The following is a 17,056-nucleotide window of genomic DNA, read 5'->3' as shown; positions in this document are numbered from 1 at the left end:
GCGCAATAAATATTGATATTAACATACTTAAATGGCTTACGTAGTCTGGAAAATGTAATATTCTGCAGTGACATTTGCGGTGTTAAATCAGGTTATTGAAACAAAACCTATATGTGGTATGCAGTAGAGAAAAGTTACTTAGTTTATTTACTTAAGTTGTGTACTACTTCTGTATGTAATTACAATTTTGGATGTTGTAAAACTTAAGCACCTTTATTTAATGCTTATTTATAGTTCTGATTCAGGACATTTCAGAGCATTATCATACTTTTTATGGACACCAAATAATTGTCTGTCAGCTTTAGTTACTTTGGAGATAAAACTTTTGCAGAAAAAACCCCCAATACATGATCAGTGTATTGATAGGCTATTGTATATTGAAGACAATTATATAACCCATATAGCTTAAAAGCTGTAGAAATTAGCTCCATTTTGATCTGCAACAACATCAAAATGCTATTTACATGTTAAAGCAGCAAAAATATAAATGCAGTAAAAATATAGGCCTATTCCCTTCTGATATTCATTTTGCGTAATGAGTACTATTTGAAGTAAAATTAACTAATAATACTTATGTACTTTTGTTAATTTTTGTAAAATTTTGAATAGAGGCAGCGTTGTTGTTGTAGTCTATTGGAACTTTACTGAAGTAGAGGACCAAAGTAGGTCTACTTCTTCAACGTGATGATATATTACAGAGAATTATTTTCAAATTAAATCTTTAAAATATGAATGAATTCAGCGCTCAGATAATATTAGTTTGCAAAGTTCATAGCGTAAAACGTTTCTCTAAGTAGCAAAACCTTGTAGCTGCCTGCGGTGATTTCAGCCTCACCAGCATCAGTTGGTCAACAACGCAGCTGCGTTCTCATTGGTCAAGAATGGCTTACGTAAGACGCTATCTTATCTGCTATTGGCCAGATTTGCTGTCAGTTAATAAGTGAGGAAAAAAAGGGGGCATGGCCGCAGTGTCACTCAGCATCTGTACCAAACGATGAAGGTTGAATAGGATTCAACGGTTTTTGCTTAAAAATAGGAAAATAGAAGAGCGGCTGCTAACATGGTGGGTATTTGATGACTTTGTATCCTGTTTTATTGCTGGTAAAATAGACTGCTTTGTCGTGTGACGTGCTGTTTTTGCGTTTGACGCTTCCTGTTAGGAGACCGTAATGTAGCCGTTATTGAATAATTTCCTGCTTATAGTGAACTGTTTATACGAACGAGTGAACAGAATGTAGCCTACATGTATATTTGGTTCAAGATATGTTCTGCGTATGCTTTATATCAGATATAAACATGCATATAGATATTAAGCCGCAATTTATGTCATTCTTCGTGAAATAACATTCAATTGCTCGTGTGTTTTTCCATAAATGTACAGTATGGTTTTGTGAATCACGCCTTGGAGCTCCTCGTTTTAAGGAACTACGGCCCGGAAGTGTGGGAAGATATCAAGTGAGTTTCTGGATCATGTGTTTACTATTTGGCCCTGTTGGTACCGCAGGTTACAGTGTGGCCAAACAGATACAACACAGAGCTACTGTATACAGCTCTGTCAGCTCACACATTGTTACGCATGTGCTTTTACTGTAATGATTAACCTTCATCCTCTTCAGACTCATACTACCACTCAGATTAAAGTTGTTATAATATCATCATATTTTCAGTTCTGTCACACTACAACTTAACTTTTTATTAGGAGCTCTAATAATTGTAAGCATTTACTTGATGATAACAATAATGCTGTATTGGTGTACTGAAATGTATCCCAAGTAAACACATTTATTATGCAGGAAACTAATATCTAAACTAATATCTATGGCTATATTTTGGGCAGTTTTAACCTAGACAATGTATCATATCCTAAAATGGTTGTATGATTTGTTTTTGAAGAGAAATAAAGTATTATAATATAAATAACCTCTAGGTCTAGCAGTTAAATGGAGTAAAAAGTTAAATTGTTTCCTCTGGAATATGCAGAAAGTACATGTATAGTATGATACCACTCACAGAGCTGTTACTGTTCAGGATTCCAAAAACCTCATCCCCCAGAAAACTTAAAACACAAAAATTTGATACGTATTGAATTTATTTTAAGTAATTGCTTAAAAATATATCTATTCACTCAACTGTTTTGTGTTAATACGATTCATTTTGTTATGTATTCATTAGTTATATTTTTAATGTGTTTGTATAAAGTATGTACAATCTCCAGCACTGTACAATGTAAACCCTGCAGGTTCTTAAAAGCCCCAAATTTCAAGAAAAAATCTCAAGCCTCAAAACTTGAACCTATATTTACAGTACTTGAGTAAGATTCACTAATTTAATTACATGCCACCACTGTCATACAGCAACATACCGGTAATTGCATTCTGCAAACCACTGTAGCTTTGAATCAAACACAGAGAGTAGTTAACCCCGTCCTAATTCCAGCCTTCCTCTTTAATGGTAACACATCGGTTTTTCAGCACGTTGTTTGGCTCAACCTCAGTTTATTTTTCATGTGTAGTAACTGCCCTAGACTTGACCCTGCCCAAACAAGAAGAATTACACACACACACAAATCAACACAGCAGCCGCTGCCATGTGTAAGTGCTCCCAAAGAGGTTATTATAAAGGCACCAAAAGAAATACTGGAGCTCTCTGCAGCATCTTTTGTTATCTCTGCTAATGTAACTCATTGTTATCTATTACACAATTTATCATGTTTGGTCTGTTTTCTGACTTTGATGATTGGAATTGTTCAAAAATTTGTATTTTCTTACTAAATATTTAAAGGCTTGGTATGTTTTTTCAGCTGTAACACATTGTGATAAAACGGCCTGCTGGTCAGGTCTGTAAATCATTTCTGTTTTCTCAGCTAAACAGTCGTAATCAGAACCTCATTAAGTTTTCGGCCAATTTTGTTAAAAACTTGGATCGGCAAATGTCTAAATAACAAAGTCAGATTCTAAGCTCGGACTAGATCTGCAAGAAGCGGATTATCTGGAATTGTTCAACAGTGTATTTCTAAAACTAGACGACAACTTCAGAGAAATATGGAACGTTTTTTATGTCCCTCTAATGTAAATTAAGACGGCTGTAAAATCCTCCATGTAAACAGGAGTCCCTCTGTGATTGAAGCAACAATATAAAAGCATTTACAGAAAAGCAAAGCCATTGGCTGCCTGAACAAGTCATTACATTGACTGTTTACTTTTAATTTGCTGTAGCTCATGAATGACTTCTCGTTTTCAGGAGGGAGGCTCAGCTTGACATTGAGGGTCAGTTCCTTGTAAGAATCATTTATGAAGACGGCAAAACATACGATCTTGTTGCTGCTGCAAGTAAAGTTCTCAGTAAGTGAAGGCATGTTTCTTTTTGCAATTATTGGAATAAAAAGAACACAATACTCTATTTGGTGCATGATGCAAATGCAGTTTTATAACAAAGGATTTTGTATCACAAGCTGAGATACTGACAAGATGCTTTCTGTATTTCAGAGATCGATGCAGGAGACATCTTGCAGATGTTTGGAAAGATGTTTTTTGAATTTTGCCAGGAGTCAGGATACGACACCATCTTGCGAGTGTTAGGATCAAATGTGCGGGAATTTCTGCAGGTACGTTTTCTGCTTTTTCTCTGTGGGGGAGTCAGACGGTAACATTGACTTAAATCCTACTCCTATAAAGAGGTCATGTCAGTTTGGGCCTGAGACTTTGAACATGTTTTAGAAATCCTGCGTCATTAGCTCAGAGTGTAGAGTTTGATAGATGTGAGCAGGGGAGATAACAACACAAAAATACTTGCCGGTGTGCAGGTAACATCATTCAGGAAATGCATAATAACAGGAAAAAATTAGGTCATTTGGAGGCCGACTCTATCTAAAAAAATAACAATACAGTAACTTATCATCCACCAAAAATGAACTGTGAAACACTTCACACAACCCCATTTGAAGGCACCTTAAAAGTCAGGGTATCTCAGCCTCCACTGCTTTAATTTTGAGAGTTCATTTTTCAATCTGTCTGTCACAAGTCCCTTATCATTAGTGATGAGTAGTGCGAAAAGAGCTTTATGTCTTCAATGGTTCATAAATAATGTACTGCACGTCTGCACCATTATGCTTCAGTCAGCTTTTAATTAACTTAGCTGTGATTAAATGTTGCATATTTCATCTTGATATCAATTTTCAGAACCTGGATGCTCTACACGACCACCTGGGTACCATTTACCCCGGGATGAGAGCTCCCTCGTTCCGCTGCACCGATGCAGAGAAGGGCAACAACCTGATTCTTCACTACTACTCAGAGAGAGAGGGCCTGCAAGACATTGTGATCGGCATCATTAAAACTGTCGCTCAACAGATCCATGGAACAGAGATAGAGATGAAGGTCTGCTCTGCTGTTTTTGTTCCTTGTTTGTGCACACTGAAGCCTCAGCTCTAATGGCTCACTCACTGCTACTTAAGCTGAACGAAGATGACTTTTAGTCTCTAATTCATTCTGTTCAACATGCAATTAAGCCTTTTAGTCCTTGTTCTGTTTCCTGTCAGGATGTGTGTGTCTCAGAATATTACTAAAGGTCAAAGGTTATAATGTGAAGACCAGAAAGTCTGAAAATACACAAACAGGAGCAGTGCTGCGCTGAGACGACTGCAGTTCAGCACTGACTTTTTGGCTAATGTCTGTGAGTCACAGGATATTTTTAGATCCAAGTTATAGAGTGTCTAGCTTGGGAGTCTTTCAGGGAGGTTTCTTCTTGCCTGTTTTTTTTTTAAAGTTTGTCTGGCTGTGGATGGATTTAAGTTGGCCTTTGACTGTATGCCTATCAGATAATTATCTCTGATGAGAGATCCATATGCTTGACCCTGGCTCATTTACCCAACCGTGCTAATTAAATCTGTGTTTTAATTTGTATGTTAATGTGCAGCCCACAATCCCCAGCCTGAAATCTGCACCAATAACTGTAACATGTTGTTCCTCTAAGACATCCTCCCTGCACTTTGGCTGGAGTTTCCTCTTCGTTCCAAAAGCAAACATCCTTTTCTCTCAAATCTAATCGTATTGTTCATACAGGATTATATTTTTCAGCAATTGTGTGTAATGAAAGAACAGAAAATGGAGGACACTCCAAATGTGACACCCAATTTCTCGAAATATTAGCCTCTGTTGCTGTGGCAACAGGGTGCAGAGACGGCAGCTTGACGTCAGCATGCCTTATGCCCATAAACCCACTGAATAATGTCTTTTTATACTGTCTTAATTCCATAATAATTAGCATGAGGTCTATATTATTAATAGGATTATGTTAATGACACTAATATTGCTTTGGTGAAATATTCCATTAAAAACAGATTGTATTGATGCCACAACATCTCAAAGTTTAGGCAAGTTTAACTTAATTGTTTCTTAATAATGTCCATTTTGCAAAAATATCATCAATATTTGATTATTATTAAATTTGTCTGATGCAGATGATCCAACCGAAAAGCGAGGAGTGCGACCACATCAAGTTCCTGATTGAGGAGAAGGACTCGGAGGAGGAGGCGTTCTACGAGGACCTGGACGGCTACGAGGAGAACGGCACACAGGAGACCCGGATCAGCCCGTACACATTCTGCAAGGCCTTCCCGTTCCACCTGATGTTTGACAAAGACCTGATGCTCACACAGTGTGGGAACGCTATTTATCGAGTCCTGCCACAGGTGTGTATCATGTACGCAAAAGTCTGTTTTACAAGCAGCATGGACAGTTTCATCAGGTCAGCACCTTATTATGTTAAAGTGGGACTTTAGTATTTAGAGTAGAAATGGTAAGTCGATTAGAAGAAAATGTATTGCCAACTGTTTTGCTAACCGAGTAATAGTTGAAGACGTTTTCAAGCAAAACTGTCATTATTGCTGGTTTCATGGTCTGACAAATAAGGATTTGCATCTCTTCCTTGTCATGTATGATAGCTTATAAAGAGTTTGGGGGTTTTTTGACTTTTTTTTGGACAAAAGAAAGTTTGAAAATACTTTTGATGAGCATTTCACAAATCACAATAATTCAAAATTTCTCTAGAGTAAATGGTTAATCTTTTAACTGTTAAAATAATCAGATAATTAATAATGAAACTAATCATAACTTGCAGCCTTACTTTCCTATTGTCTCAGAACGTCAAAATGCAGCTGTGGTTAATTTCATAGATAACATGCACTACTCTCTAATGCCATGTAACTAATATATATCTATTTCATGTTGTTCCCCAGCTCCAGCCCGGTACCTGTATCCTCCCTTCAGTTTTTTCCTTGGTCCGTCCTCACATTGACTTCAGTTTTCATGGCATCCTCTCCCACATCAACACCGTCTTTGTTCTGCGAAGCAAGGTAAATATGACACAGAAGTCAGTTTTTGTCACAGCGTTATTGTCTTATGCCATCAATAAATGTATTTTATTAGCATTCCAGAAGGTAAAAATAGCACAAAATGACATCAAAGTCTCAATGATCAATACATGGTTTGATTGTACTTGACAAAGTGTGGTATCTTCTATAATAATCTTTATGAGCCAACTAATATTTTGAGCTGATGCATAACATTTTAACTCTTTCATCAACACCTAGGATGAAATTGTTTACATGCCAAGATACATGAGGATGTAAACAATGAATCAATTACAGATACAGATATGTAGCATTTTATGTTGCTGAGTTTTAATGTAGCAAAGGGTTTAAATGGGCAGAAAAACAAACAAACTTAATAATGCTGCTTAAGCCGTGATACAAAGAAAAGAAAGTTTCTCACCTACACAATCTGAACACATTCTCAACGGTGGTCGATGATGCGTGTAACATACAGATTTTTAAATAAAGAGTGAGCTGAACTGGTGCCCAGTTTTGTGGCAGCTTTAGAGGAGAACATGTAATGAAATATTCATAAGTGTGATGTAATCCTGACAGGAGGGCCTGCTGAATGTAGAGACCGTGGAGAATGAGGACGAGCTGACGGGGGTGGAGATCAGCTGTCTCAGATTGAAAGGACAGATGATTTACTTGCCAGAGGCGGAGAACATCCTTTTTCTTTGCTCACCCAGGTAAACCCATGGTGCAGTCTGCCCTGACAGCAGCACAGACTGGATACACACACACACAAACCTGAACACTGATTGTCTTTGGGGAGTACACCATCTTCTGGCAAAGATCCAGGAATTCCAAATTGTAAGGTGCCGATTTATTTCAGATGAATGACATCATCAGTGCTGTTCTATGCATACAGAAATAAAAACTCACTATATATACAAATCATACAACTTCATAAATAATCATAAGACTATATATTTGCATGAACCATCTCATTAACTACTTATCTCAAATGTATTCTGCTTAGATGCTTTCGGTAAGATCAAGAAAAAACACAGCGAAACACTGAAACCTGTGAGCTTGTAATTACATGGGTTCTTCTGTTGTGACCTCCATTAGCCTCTGTGGCCCTTGTATAACCAATCAGACATTTCTATTGAAATATCGGATGCAGGAAAGAGATCTTGTCCTCACGGATCGAAGACTCTTTTCTCAAAAGGTTGCTGGCTGACAGGAAATAACAGGAGCTGAGACAGAAAAGCCTTTCACCTGACCAGAAAACACTCGTACAACACCGTGTCTGACCTCACCGCACAAGAGGAACACGTACCTGGTGACAGAAGGCTCAGCGCTGAAAGAACCATGGTTATCTCAGTGCTGGTGGTGCATACATAATCTTCAGTTTAAATTATGCTGACTCTTGATATGAGCAAAAAAAAGTCTGCAGTTTTACTTCTACCCACAGATACAAATCAAACATTTTCTTCCGCTGTGAACTTCACTGTAAGAGTATCTCAATGTTGACTCCTCTCTGTTCTCTGTTTTTCTAGTGTTATGAACCTGGATGATCTGACACGGAGGGGGCTATACCTGAGCGACATCCCGCTACACGACGCCACGCGTGACCTGGTGCTGCTGGGCGAGCAGTTTCGTGAGGAGTACAAGCTGACCCAAGAGCTGGAGATCTTGACAGATCGTCTGCAGCACACACTCCGGGCCCTGGAGGATGAGAAGAAAAAGACAGACAGGTTTGACTAAATTTAAAATCTGGTGTTAGGTGCAGTCTCATGTTTTTGTTAATAGGTTCTCATACTCAAAACTTTTCTTGTGACCATCTCAGTATAGGGATTATTACACACATTAGCAATCTTCTACTTTAGCTATGGCATTAATGCAATAGCTAATGTGTACTGTGTACTAATGTGCAAGTCAATAGTGAGCCAGTTACCAACCCCGTGGTGTAACTTTTTCCTAATTTGTGAATCATGTTGTTATCCCTAAATTTCACAGTCTTAGAAATAGTGTAATAAATATTCCAGTATCATGCTGTAAGGGAAAAAAAGTAAATGTATGAGAATCCTTTCATAATATGGTGTGCGGAAACTGCTGCAACCCTAAATACAAATTTTCTTTACAAATGTTTCCCTTTAGTAATTATTGATAGAATTGTGTATTACAGTCATAATAATGTGTCATTACAGGATACATTCTGGCCCTGTCATTATCTTTAGGTTGTGAGTAAAGTCACTTGAACAAGGTATCATAATACTGCTTTTTTCTGTTAATTAGTCTGTCTTTTAGTGATATTAACAAATAGTTTTTCCAAGCAGACAAACAATGCTAAAAATGCAAAAGGACGCTTAAAGGTGTCAGATTCAGTTATACAATATACAGTTATATTGAGGCTACATAAGCCCCCTAATTTCTCCTAAGTTTAATTGGGCGAAGCTACCCCTCAGTCTCTGTTATGGTGAAGACACCCACTTGGTTTGGACTGTGGCTTTTAGAGGAGGGCCTGTCATAGTAATTTGGCACAGCTGGAGAGGAGCACAGAGGTGGAGTGTGGTCTGTAAGACTGCAGCAGTAGCTCTGTATTCTCAAAGGAACAGACTCTCACCCTGTCGGTGGATCCCTACATTATTATTCTTGCCATTCCCCGGCCTTAAAATGCCTCAGGCTCCAAACGTTGATTACAATTCATTGCTCCTCCTAAATATTAAGCAGAACTACTACTGCTCTGTCTTTGCTTTTTGAGAGCTGTACACTATATTTTATAAAAGTGAAAACACACATTTATGCTTACTTTTTCCTGAAGTTCAGGCATGTACTTTACTAGGAGAGAAGCCCATCCCAGGATCTGGTGGTTGTTTTTATAGATAAATATGCATAGCCTCATGTACTGGGTAATTATACTGTACATAGATTTTTGCATGGTGACCATTATCTGTTTTGCATGTATCATGTGTCCTCAAATAATGGTGCATCATGGAAGGTATTATGCTTTTAACAGGCAGCCATGATCTAACCGGTTACCATAGAAACACCACCCTCCCAGCCTAGTCTAGCCTGCAAAGCAAAATTTCCAAAAGGTGGTGGGTGAGCAAATAAAATGCTGATCCAAAGGGTGGACTTGTGTCTGGCAGCCGGAGCCCATTACTCTGCCGCTCGACCACACCGTAACTGCTTTTGCTTAAAATGTACATTTCTCTCCTTCCTTCTAGATTGCTCTATTCTGTTCTGCCGCCGTCTGTTGCCAACGAGCTGCGACACAAACGGCCTGTCCCAGCAAAACGCTACGACAACCTGACCATCCTCTTTAGTGGCATCGTAGGATTCAATGCCTTCTGCAGCAAGCACGCCTCGGCCGAGGGAGCCATCAAGATAGTCAACCTGCTCAATGATGTTTACACACGTTTTGACATCTTGACGGACTCTCGGAACAACCCTTATGTATACAAGGTTAGAGGCGAGAATTTCACCATGACAATATATCGTGCATTTGTGCATGTTTCTCACAGTTAAGGAATAAAAAGAGAATAATCAGTGCAGCATGATCAAAGTGCACACAAAAACCCTCAAGTCTATGATCTAAAATTAAGAATTTGATAGCTTTAAACTTCTATGTCCTTAATGGTTCTTCAGCTTAAAAGCACCAGTGAAGTACATCGACTCTCTTGAATAATGTTATGCAATCATGCACATTCAAGTCAGACAGAGTATTTATATCAAATGACTTGAGTTTTTCACCATAAGAAGAGTAGTACTAACTTCTAAACACGGTGTAGTTTTACAGAGGGACTGCAGCGCTTTATAGGCCTCGCGCAGCAGATTTACACTCCAGGCTTTCAGACAAGAATGCACTTTAAGAAGTCAAACAGACCTCGGCACTTCCAGGGGATCGGCTTCAGGCACTGGGTCACCAAAAGAAGTAATATTTACACTACAAGCTGAATGGCTAGGTGGTCTTAGGGTTTTAGCAGGACTCAAAGGGGCCCTGAATTTCTTAAAGCTGATGTAAGTGTTTAAGTGTTTATTTCAGGGTGTTTCAGTTTATTTCTAGCTGCACAGTACATTTATTAAAAAAACTCTATTTAGCACAGTGGGAACAGATGATTTAGCATGAACCAAATGTAAAGTAAAAGAAGTTATGATATAATTCACTATTTCTCTATATACAGGTGGAAACAGTAGGTGACAAGTACATGACAGTGAGCGGGCTACCGGAGCCGTGCACACACCATGCCAAGTCAATTTGCCACCTCGCTCTTGATATGCTGGAGATCGCTGGACAAGTCAAAGTGGACGATGAACCAGTTCAGGTAAACATATTGATATTTTGCATGATAAAAGTCAAAATACTTATCTATCTGTATACATTGTACAACTAAAAACTAGAAAGAGCCAAATCAGTTCTATGTTCATATCATATGCTTTAAATTTGTATAAAAACACCTACTATATGTGAGGATACAAAAAAATCCCACGATATTTTTATATTAGCAGATGGTGCGTGTGTGTGTGTGTGTGTGAATATTAAACTTAATTGGCAGTAGTTTAGTGTTCCAAATGGCTGTATGTCTTTATTGTAATTTTCATAAACTGTTCAGACTTTTACTTCACTTATTGGACTTTGTAGCAATGCATATGCTAATGTCGCACACATAATTATAGCACTTTTAGTTTTGTAATATTGCTTCCGAAATCTGTTTATCAAAATACCTCTTCTGCAGCTGACATGCTGCTAACTAGCATTACATCTAATATGATCAACATTTTACCTCTCAAAGTTTTTCTGCTGATTGATTTTACGATAATCGTATCTATACATCTGGACATATTTCCAAGCTGAGGTAATAGGTTGTGAAAAGTTGGATAAAAAACAGCAGACGTTTGTTTAACTGACTGTTGGAGATTGTTATTGTATCACTGACCGTTAGGACTTAAGTTTGGAAAATGATGTCTGCTTAACAAAAGGCTGTTTATTCTGTGGACATGGCACTGGCTGAAGAGGAGCCCGTTTTAGTTGCAGAAACAGACTCAAGTCATCTCACGATCTTGTGTCTAAAAATAGATTCCCATTTATCCCAGACACTCACAGCGTGTTCATGCTCTGAAGACAACAAGCACAGAAGTGCCTACAAGATGGAGTATAAATATTAGTCTGTAGATTGCCTAGAGCTACTTTTGGAATTGCCAGCTTATTGCAAACCTAAGAAAATACATCTAATTTTGTGCATGGAGTGATTTCTGGCAAAGTTTATACACCCACCAAATGTTGCACCTCTTTAGTCGATAGCTTTGAGAATTGGTGCCAACAGACAAAGAGAAGCATTCAGCTGGAGAGTTCAATCTCTCTCTGTAGAGCACAAATATTTCACCTTTTCCTTGACTTAACATTACTCTCAAATTGGTGCATTTTCTGTTCTCATTGAAGTAGATAAATCAGCCTCTTTAGATAATAAACAAAACCAAGATAACTAATTATCAGTGCTGTGGATATAATAAATATTTAAGCCTGCTTTTGCCAATATTCACCAGGATATAGCAATATGTGTAGCATATTAATTAACTTGGGATTAATTATAACTGACATACAGTAGAATTACAGTAGATTGTGTAAAGCAGCCTCATTTATCACTCTCCTCTCCTTTCAGATCACTATTGGGATCCACACAGGAGAAGTGGTGACTGGAGTGATTGGCCAGAGGATGCCCAGATATTGCCTTTTTGGAAATACTGTAAACCTCACAAGTCGTACAGAAACTACTGGTGAAAAGGGGAAAATAAACGTCTCTGAATATACTTACCGGTAAGTATAAGTGCCTCTGTGTTTTTTTAACCCTGTGGAGAGGGTTAGGGGTTTTGAAACAGTATTTACAGAGACTTGCAACTGGTCAACAAACTACTACTGTTAGACATAAAAGGAAAATGTGGAAGTCGTATAAATATAAACCAGGGGATGTATTGTTTTGGTCAGTTGATTTGATGTTCTTTGCTGACACAAAAATGATATCATAGAGGAAGTCCCCTTAAGTATAGCAGCACAAGTAATTTGAGACTACGTTGACCTTTTATTGCAGGTGTTTGCAGTCTGCTGAGAACGCTGACCCTCAGTTTCATTTGGAGTATCGGGGCCCCATCACCATGAAAGGAAAGAAGGAACCGATGAAGGTGTGGTTTTTATCCAGGAAGCCCACAGACACAGAGTCTGCCACGGTTAAAGCTTAACAAATTCAGATCCAACTTAAAAACGTGTCATCGAGTGTAATCTAATCGAAGCTTCATTGTAGTCAAACTTTTGTTTAAATTGTGCACTTGTAGGCAGGAATCAGGTTAAATAAAAATGATCTATCTTCAGACAACCAGATATTTTTATTAAGCTATTATTAGCACAGCAGTTTAAAAGTGAATTTGAATCTGTAACGTTGTTCTCCCTGCTTGTTTCTGCTTTACCGTGATCTGTTATTACCTCACTGTATTTCTTTTTAGCATAGACACATACGTATGTGAACATTTTCACGCATAGTAGGCCTACAGATTAGTGATACAGTATATGGTACATTTAAATTTGATACATTTTTGAACAGAGTATTCTCATAGTTATTGTATAAAACATCACTAAAGGTTTTTTATAAGCAAAAGAAATCCACCTATCTCTAATGTTTTTAGCTGCTAATTTTGTCATAAATGTTCTAAAGCCAGCCAGAGTATTTAAAGTCTGAACTCTATTCCAAATAATAACCATTGTCATTTTCACTTTTAAGGGGTAAAAAAAATCTTGATTTATACTAGAGCTTAATATCATGTTAGTGCCATTACATTACTGTAACGATGAGGGAGCTGTTTTTGTTCATTGAATGTGAGAGTTATTAAGTTTTACACTGAAAATGTTTCACTGCTATCAAGACTGTAAAAGATATAAGAATTTAGATATTATAGATGTTGTATTTATAGATTTATATCACCATGCTCACCTGTTCTTTTGCACAACATTTAATGTGCTGACTAAATTCATATAAGGATTTAATCACATTCCAAGAAAGATTTAACATTTAGTTATTTTCTTTAAAGTCACAAATAATACATGTTGAGCCTTTAGTAAACCCTTACCATCATGTATCCATCACTGAATTATAAAGAATCTAATCATTAAAATAGGGTATCACAAATTACTTTATTTTATATATTTATTGCACCTCTACTTAGAGCACATTCACATTTTGTGTGCTTCTTTAAAATAATACTGATTTTCAATTCTACTAAAAGTGTTGAGATATCCTTAATGGTCTATATATTTATTGTTAACATTGTAAATGGTATTTATTCTTCTTTTTCATTATAAAATGTAATAATTATGAGCTTTAGAAAACAGAATATACAGATAGAAAATACAGTAAAAAAACGCTACGCTAAAACAAGTACACTTAAGTTTGGATGGAACTACTGTTTGTGCCTCTATGGGTTAAACAATGTGCTGTATGTGTTGGATAAATTTAACTCGGGAAATGTAACACACTTTTTTCACCCTATTTTTCAAGAGTTATTATTATGAAACCTCACAATATGTACTCTCCAGCCATGCAGCTTCCTGTGAAAGAAACAAACAGGTGCCTCTTGTACTGTATAAGTGAAGTTCTGGGCTTGTAAGACATGATTGTTCTATTTTAACTATGTTTCAGTTGGAAACTAACTAATAAAATAGTCTTGAAAAGTGTCTTGATAAGAGTTATTCGATATTCCCTTGTAAATTGAGGAAATTAAAGCATTATCTTCACTCTCATGGAAGGCACTGTTGTGGTAGATATCTTAAAACGCTGACAGATAGGTTCAGTAGATTTTTGGGTAAAGAGCTCTCTCTAGTGGCCAGTCGGAGGACTAAAATCCTTGTGGACAAAGCATCTGAAACTTCATGTCTCCTCCATGTTGCTGTGCAGTTCTGTCTCACTTGCTGTTTTTAATTTGACATTTTACATATTACCTAAAATAAACATTGGAATTACCAACAGCGTGGGTGGAAACTATTTTATTGTAGTGTAATCTCAATTTTTTGATATACTATATATGGATGATATCTGGGCCATTAATCTTTATTATATTTTTGTTCAATGTTTCTGGGGTTTTTTTGTTCATTATTCTATCTCTGTTTATTGTTTTTTCTGTGTCCTTAATTTTGTGAACTTCAAGGGGAACACCATTTCATCCACTTGTTGGTGGTCCTGATTGCAAAAATTGTCAGGATTAAACTTCTTTTCTGTTAAGAAGTAGTGCAATACCTAAAACAGGTCATGTCATTATTTTTTCTTACAGAAAGCCTTTATTGGTCATGCGTAAAGACATATCCTACAAGAATATGAGTGCCCGCGGATTGGAATATGAAAAGGCTAACTTGTGGCGCTAAACTACCACATTTTTTGGCTCAATATGGTTTGGTCCCTGTATTTCTTCATTGTTCATTTTGACTTTTGGAGCATCTTTTAACTCATGGTTAAAGCTTAACGAATAAGCATTTACTATATCCCCAAGCCTTAGTAACCTGCATTAACCGCAGTGGGAAACAGTTTCTAAACGAAAATGTTTGCTAAATACTAGTAGCCTCACTTTGTGCCTTTCGGGCACTAAATCCGAGTCACATAGCTAACCACCAGTTTATCTACAAAACAGTTACCTGGTGATGTTAGGAAAACCAAAAAGGTAATTTAATGAAACTATGTCCGTCGACGTCGGCTGAAAAATAAAAAGAGTTTTCACCCATTTATCCTGTTTCAAGTGTCCGAATCAAAACAAAGATGGCGGCCCGCCGGCTACCTGAGGAGGAAACGTACGAAAGAAACAAACTGGGGATAAGCTAGCTTGTAGAACCTAACGGCAAACTAAAGAAGTAAACAGTGTATGTTGATTAGCTAATGATGTTAGCAAGGAAACCTGTTAGAAGGAAAGATAACTAGATATTCACTGGGTGGCCAGGACCAAACTCAAAATAAATGCAAGGCAATTTTGCTCGGCCGAATGGGTAAGCTAGACAAATGTTTGCTTACAAGTTAGGAAGAAGAACTCTGGTAATAACTATTGCGCCAAACAAGGAAAACGCAGATGGCTGTGGCTCATTTTTGTTCACACAAATAATGACATCTAAATGGAATGGAGGCATTAATGTTAACTGTAAAAAAAAAAAAATACCTTTATGGTGGTCGCTTGGAGTCTATTTGCCAGCCTCTGACGTTTGATGGCCACAAAGCCATGTTGCAAATGTTGTCAAATGATACAGCCACGGATAACGCTTATTGAACAAAACTCTACTTCTACTTTTTTAGAGTTATGCTCTCTTTTTCAGGCAGATTCTTTTCAGAACTCGACAGCTTAAGTTAGCTGCTTTTTTTCTGAAGACATCTGGCTGTCCACAGGTTGTTAAGTAATAATCCACTCTAAATTGAAACCAGGAGCCTGACCATGGTGAGCCTTAAAAGTACCTTTGTTGTCTTAAAATGATTCCTTCAATAATCAGATAACCAATAAAGTGATGCTAAAAGCCATGTAATGTATTTTTGATTTAAACCAGAGTCTTGTGTAATGGTAACAGAGCATCTCTGGGCCTTGCTCTAGAGACCTTCAGTGCTGTTCATGAAGGTGAAACATGTATGCTGTATTCCCCATGCAGATTTATCCTGTCAGGTCAAACCGGCATACCTCTTGTTCTCGCCGCATAACATCACAGTTTGTAAAATGTCACATCCCATGCGTGGAACAGCTTTCCTAGTATACATCAAAGATCAAACAGAGTTTGAGTTACTGTAATCTTCGTTTTACACCCTGTTATTATTTTTCATTTACTGTATCAGTTGATACTACAACTACAATAAAACTTAGTGGAATATGATTGTGTTAAACATTAGTTTCAGCAGGGCTCAGTCAAGTGTGTTTTAAGATTACCTGTCAATATAATCACAGCAGAGATAGCAGAAAGTTCTTTGGAATGATAAGAGTCAGATTCATTGAAAGGGAAGAAAAGGTCAGGCAAAGGTCTCTTCTGCCACAAAGTAAGATGAGAAGATACAGATAAGAAAGATAGCTGACATGTAGTGCAGCTTTTATTCTTTTGTGAGACTTTGCAGGGAGGTTTCGGGTGTACATATGTGCACTTATTCCGCTTTTCCTCTCTGCCAATTTCCGAGAAATGCATTTTTTGTTGATATATTTTACACTCCAGTAGTTTTGATTTAGTAAATAGAGCTTCATTTTGTGTCACCCTAAATGGACCTTGGATACAGCATACAGAATATTTTCATAGTAATAGTTTCAGAAACTATAAAAAAAGCATTGTGTCTATTAAAGAGACCATAAAAGTCATAATCAGCTTAGTGTATCTTGATAACTTATAATAGCTCCCAAATGAGGACACTTGTGTTTGTTTAATATTAACTTTAAATATCAAAGGTCTGCTTCATCAACAATAGCACTATTAAGGTCAAAGGTATCATTGTAAATGCATTATCAACTAAAGTGATCAACGCTGTTTATACAAAGAATCTAGTGCATCTAGTGTCTTTGCTGAGTGATAAGAGGTTTAGCAAGTGTCATCAGATTTACAGTCAATTTTAAAGTTTGCAGGTATTTTATTTGCATCTGCTTCAACAAGTTGTGTAGTTTAGGTTTCTTTTGTCTTATCTTCAGGTACAGAGGCACAACCTTGACTTAAAAACATTATAGTGCTTGAAGTTGAATATAAAAATAGAT

General features: G+C 37.2%; 1 protein-coding gene across 1 annotated transcript; it reads left to right on the top strand.

Moving 5' to 3' along the window:
- Nucleotides 1–959: 959 nt before the first annotated feature.
- gucy1b1 (guanylate cyclase 1 soluble subunit beta 1) lies at nucleotides 960–14,328 on the top strand. The gene is made up of 13 exons (XM_069665813.1): nucleotides 960–1,063; nucleotides 1,382–1,455; nucleotides 3,241–3,341; nucleotides 3,486–3,604; nucleotides 4,179–4,376; nucleotides 5,459–5,689; nucleotides 6,236–6,352; nucleotides 6,926–7,059; nucleotides 7,876–8,073; nucleotides 9,547–9,784; nucleotides 10,504–10,644; nucleotides 11,980–12,134; nucleotides 12,406–14,328. The coding sequence occupies exons 1-13, from the start codon at nucleotides 1,061–1,063 to the stop codon at nucleotides 12,551–12,553; spliced, it is 1,857 nt and encodes a 618-aa protein (XP_069521914.1). The 5' UTR covers nucleotides 960–1,060; the 3' UTR covers nucleotides 12,554–14,328.
- The last annotated feature ends 2,728 nt before the right edge of the window (nucleotides 14,329–17,056 follow it).

The sequence above is a fragment of the Semicossyphus pulcher genome, unplaced genomic scaffold, assembly GCF_022749685.1.
Source record: "Semicossyphus pulcher isolate SPU_LCO1_2020_fin unplaced genomic scaffold, fSemPul1.0.p SCAF_17, whole genome shotgun sequence".
In the NCBI taxonomy this organism is placed as follows: domain Eukaryota; kingdom Metazoa; phylum Chordata; class Actinopteri; order Labriformes; family Labridae; genus Semicossyphus; species Semicossyphus pulcher.
The sequence above is the reverse complement of the archived record's forward strand: the minus strand, read 5'-3'. Positions and strand labels throughout refer to the sequence as shown.

Bases quoted from the DNA above. Each gene is read 5' to 3' on its own strand.
- gucy1b1 (XM_069665813.1), top strand. The intron at 9,785-10,503 runs GTTAGAGGCGAG...CTCTATATACAG, and splicing joins ACAACCCTTATGTATACAAG to GTGGAAACAGTAGGTGACAA. The intron at 10,645-11,979 runs GTAAACATATTG...CTCTCCTTTCAG, and splicing joins TGGACGATGAACCAGTTCAG to ATCACTATTGGGATCCACAC.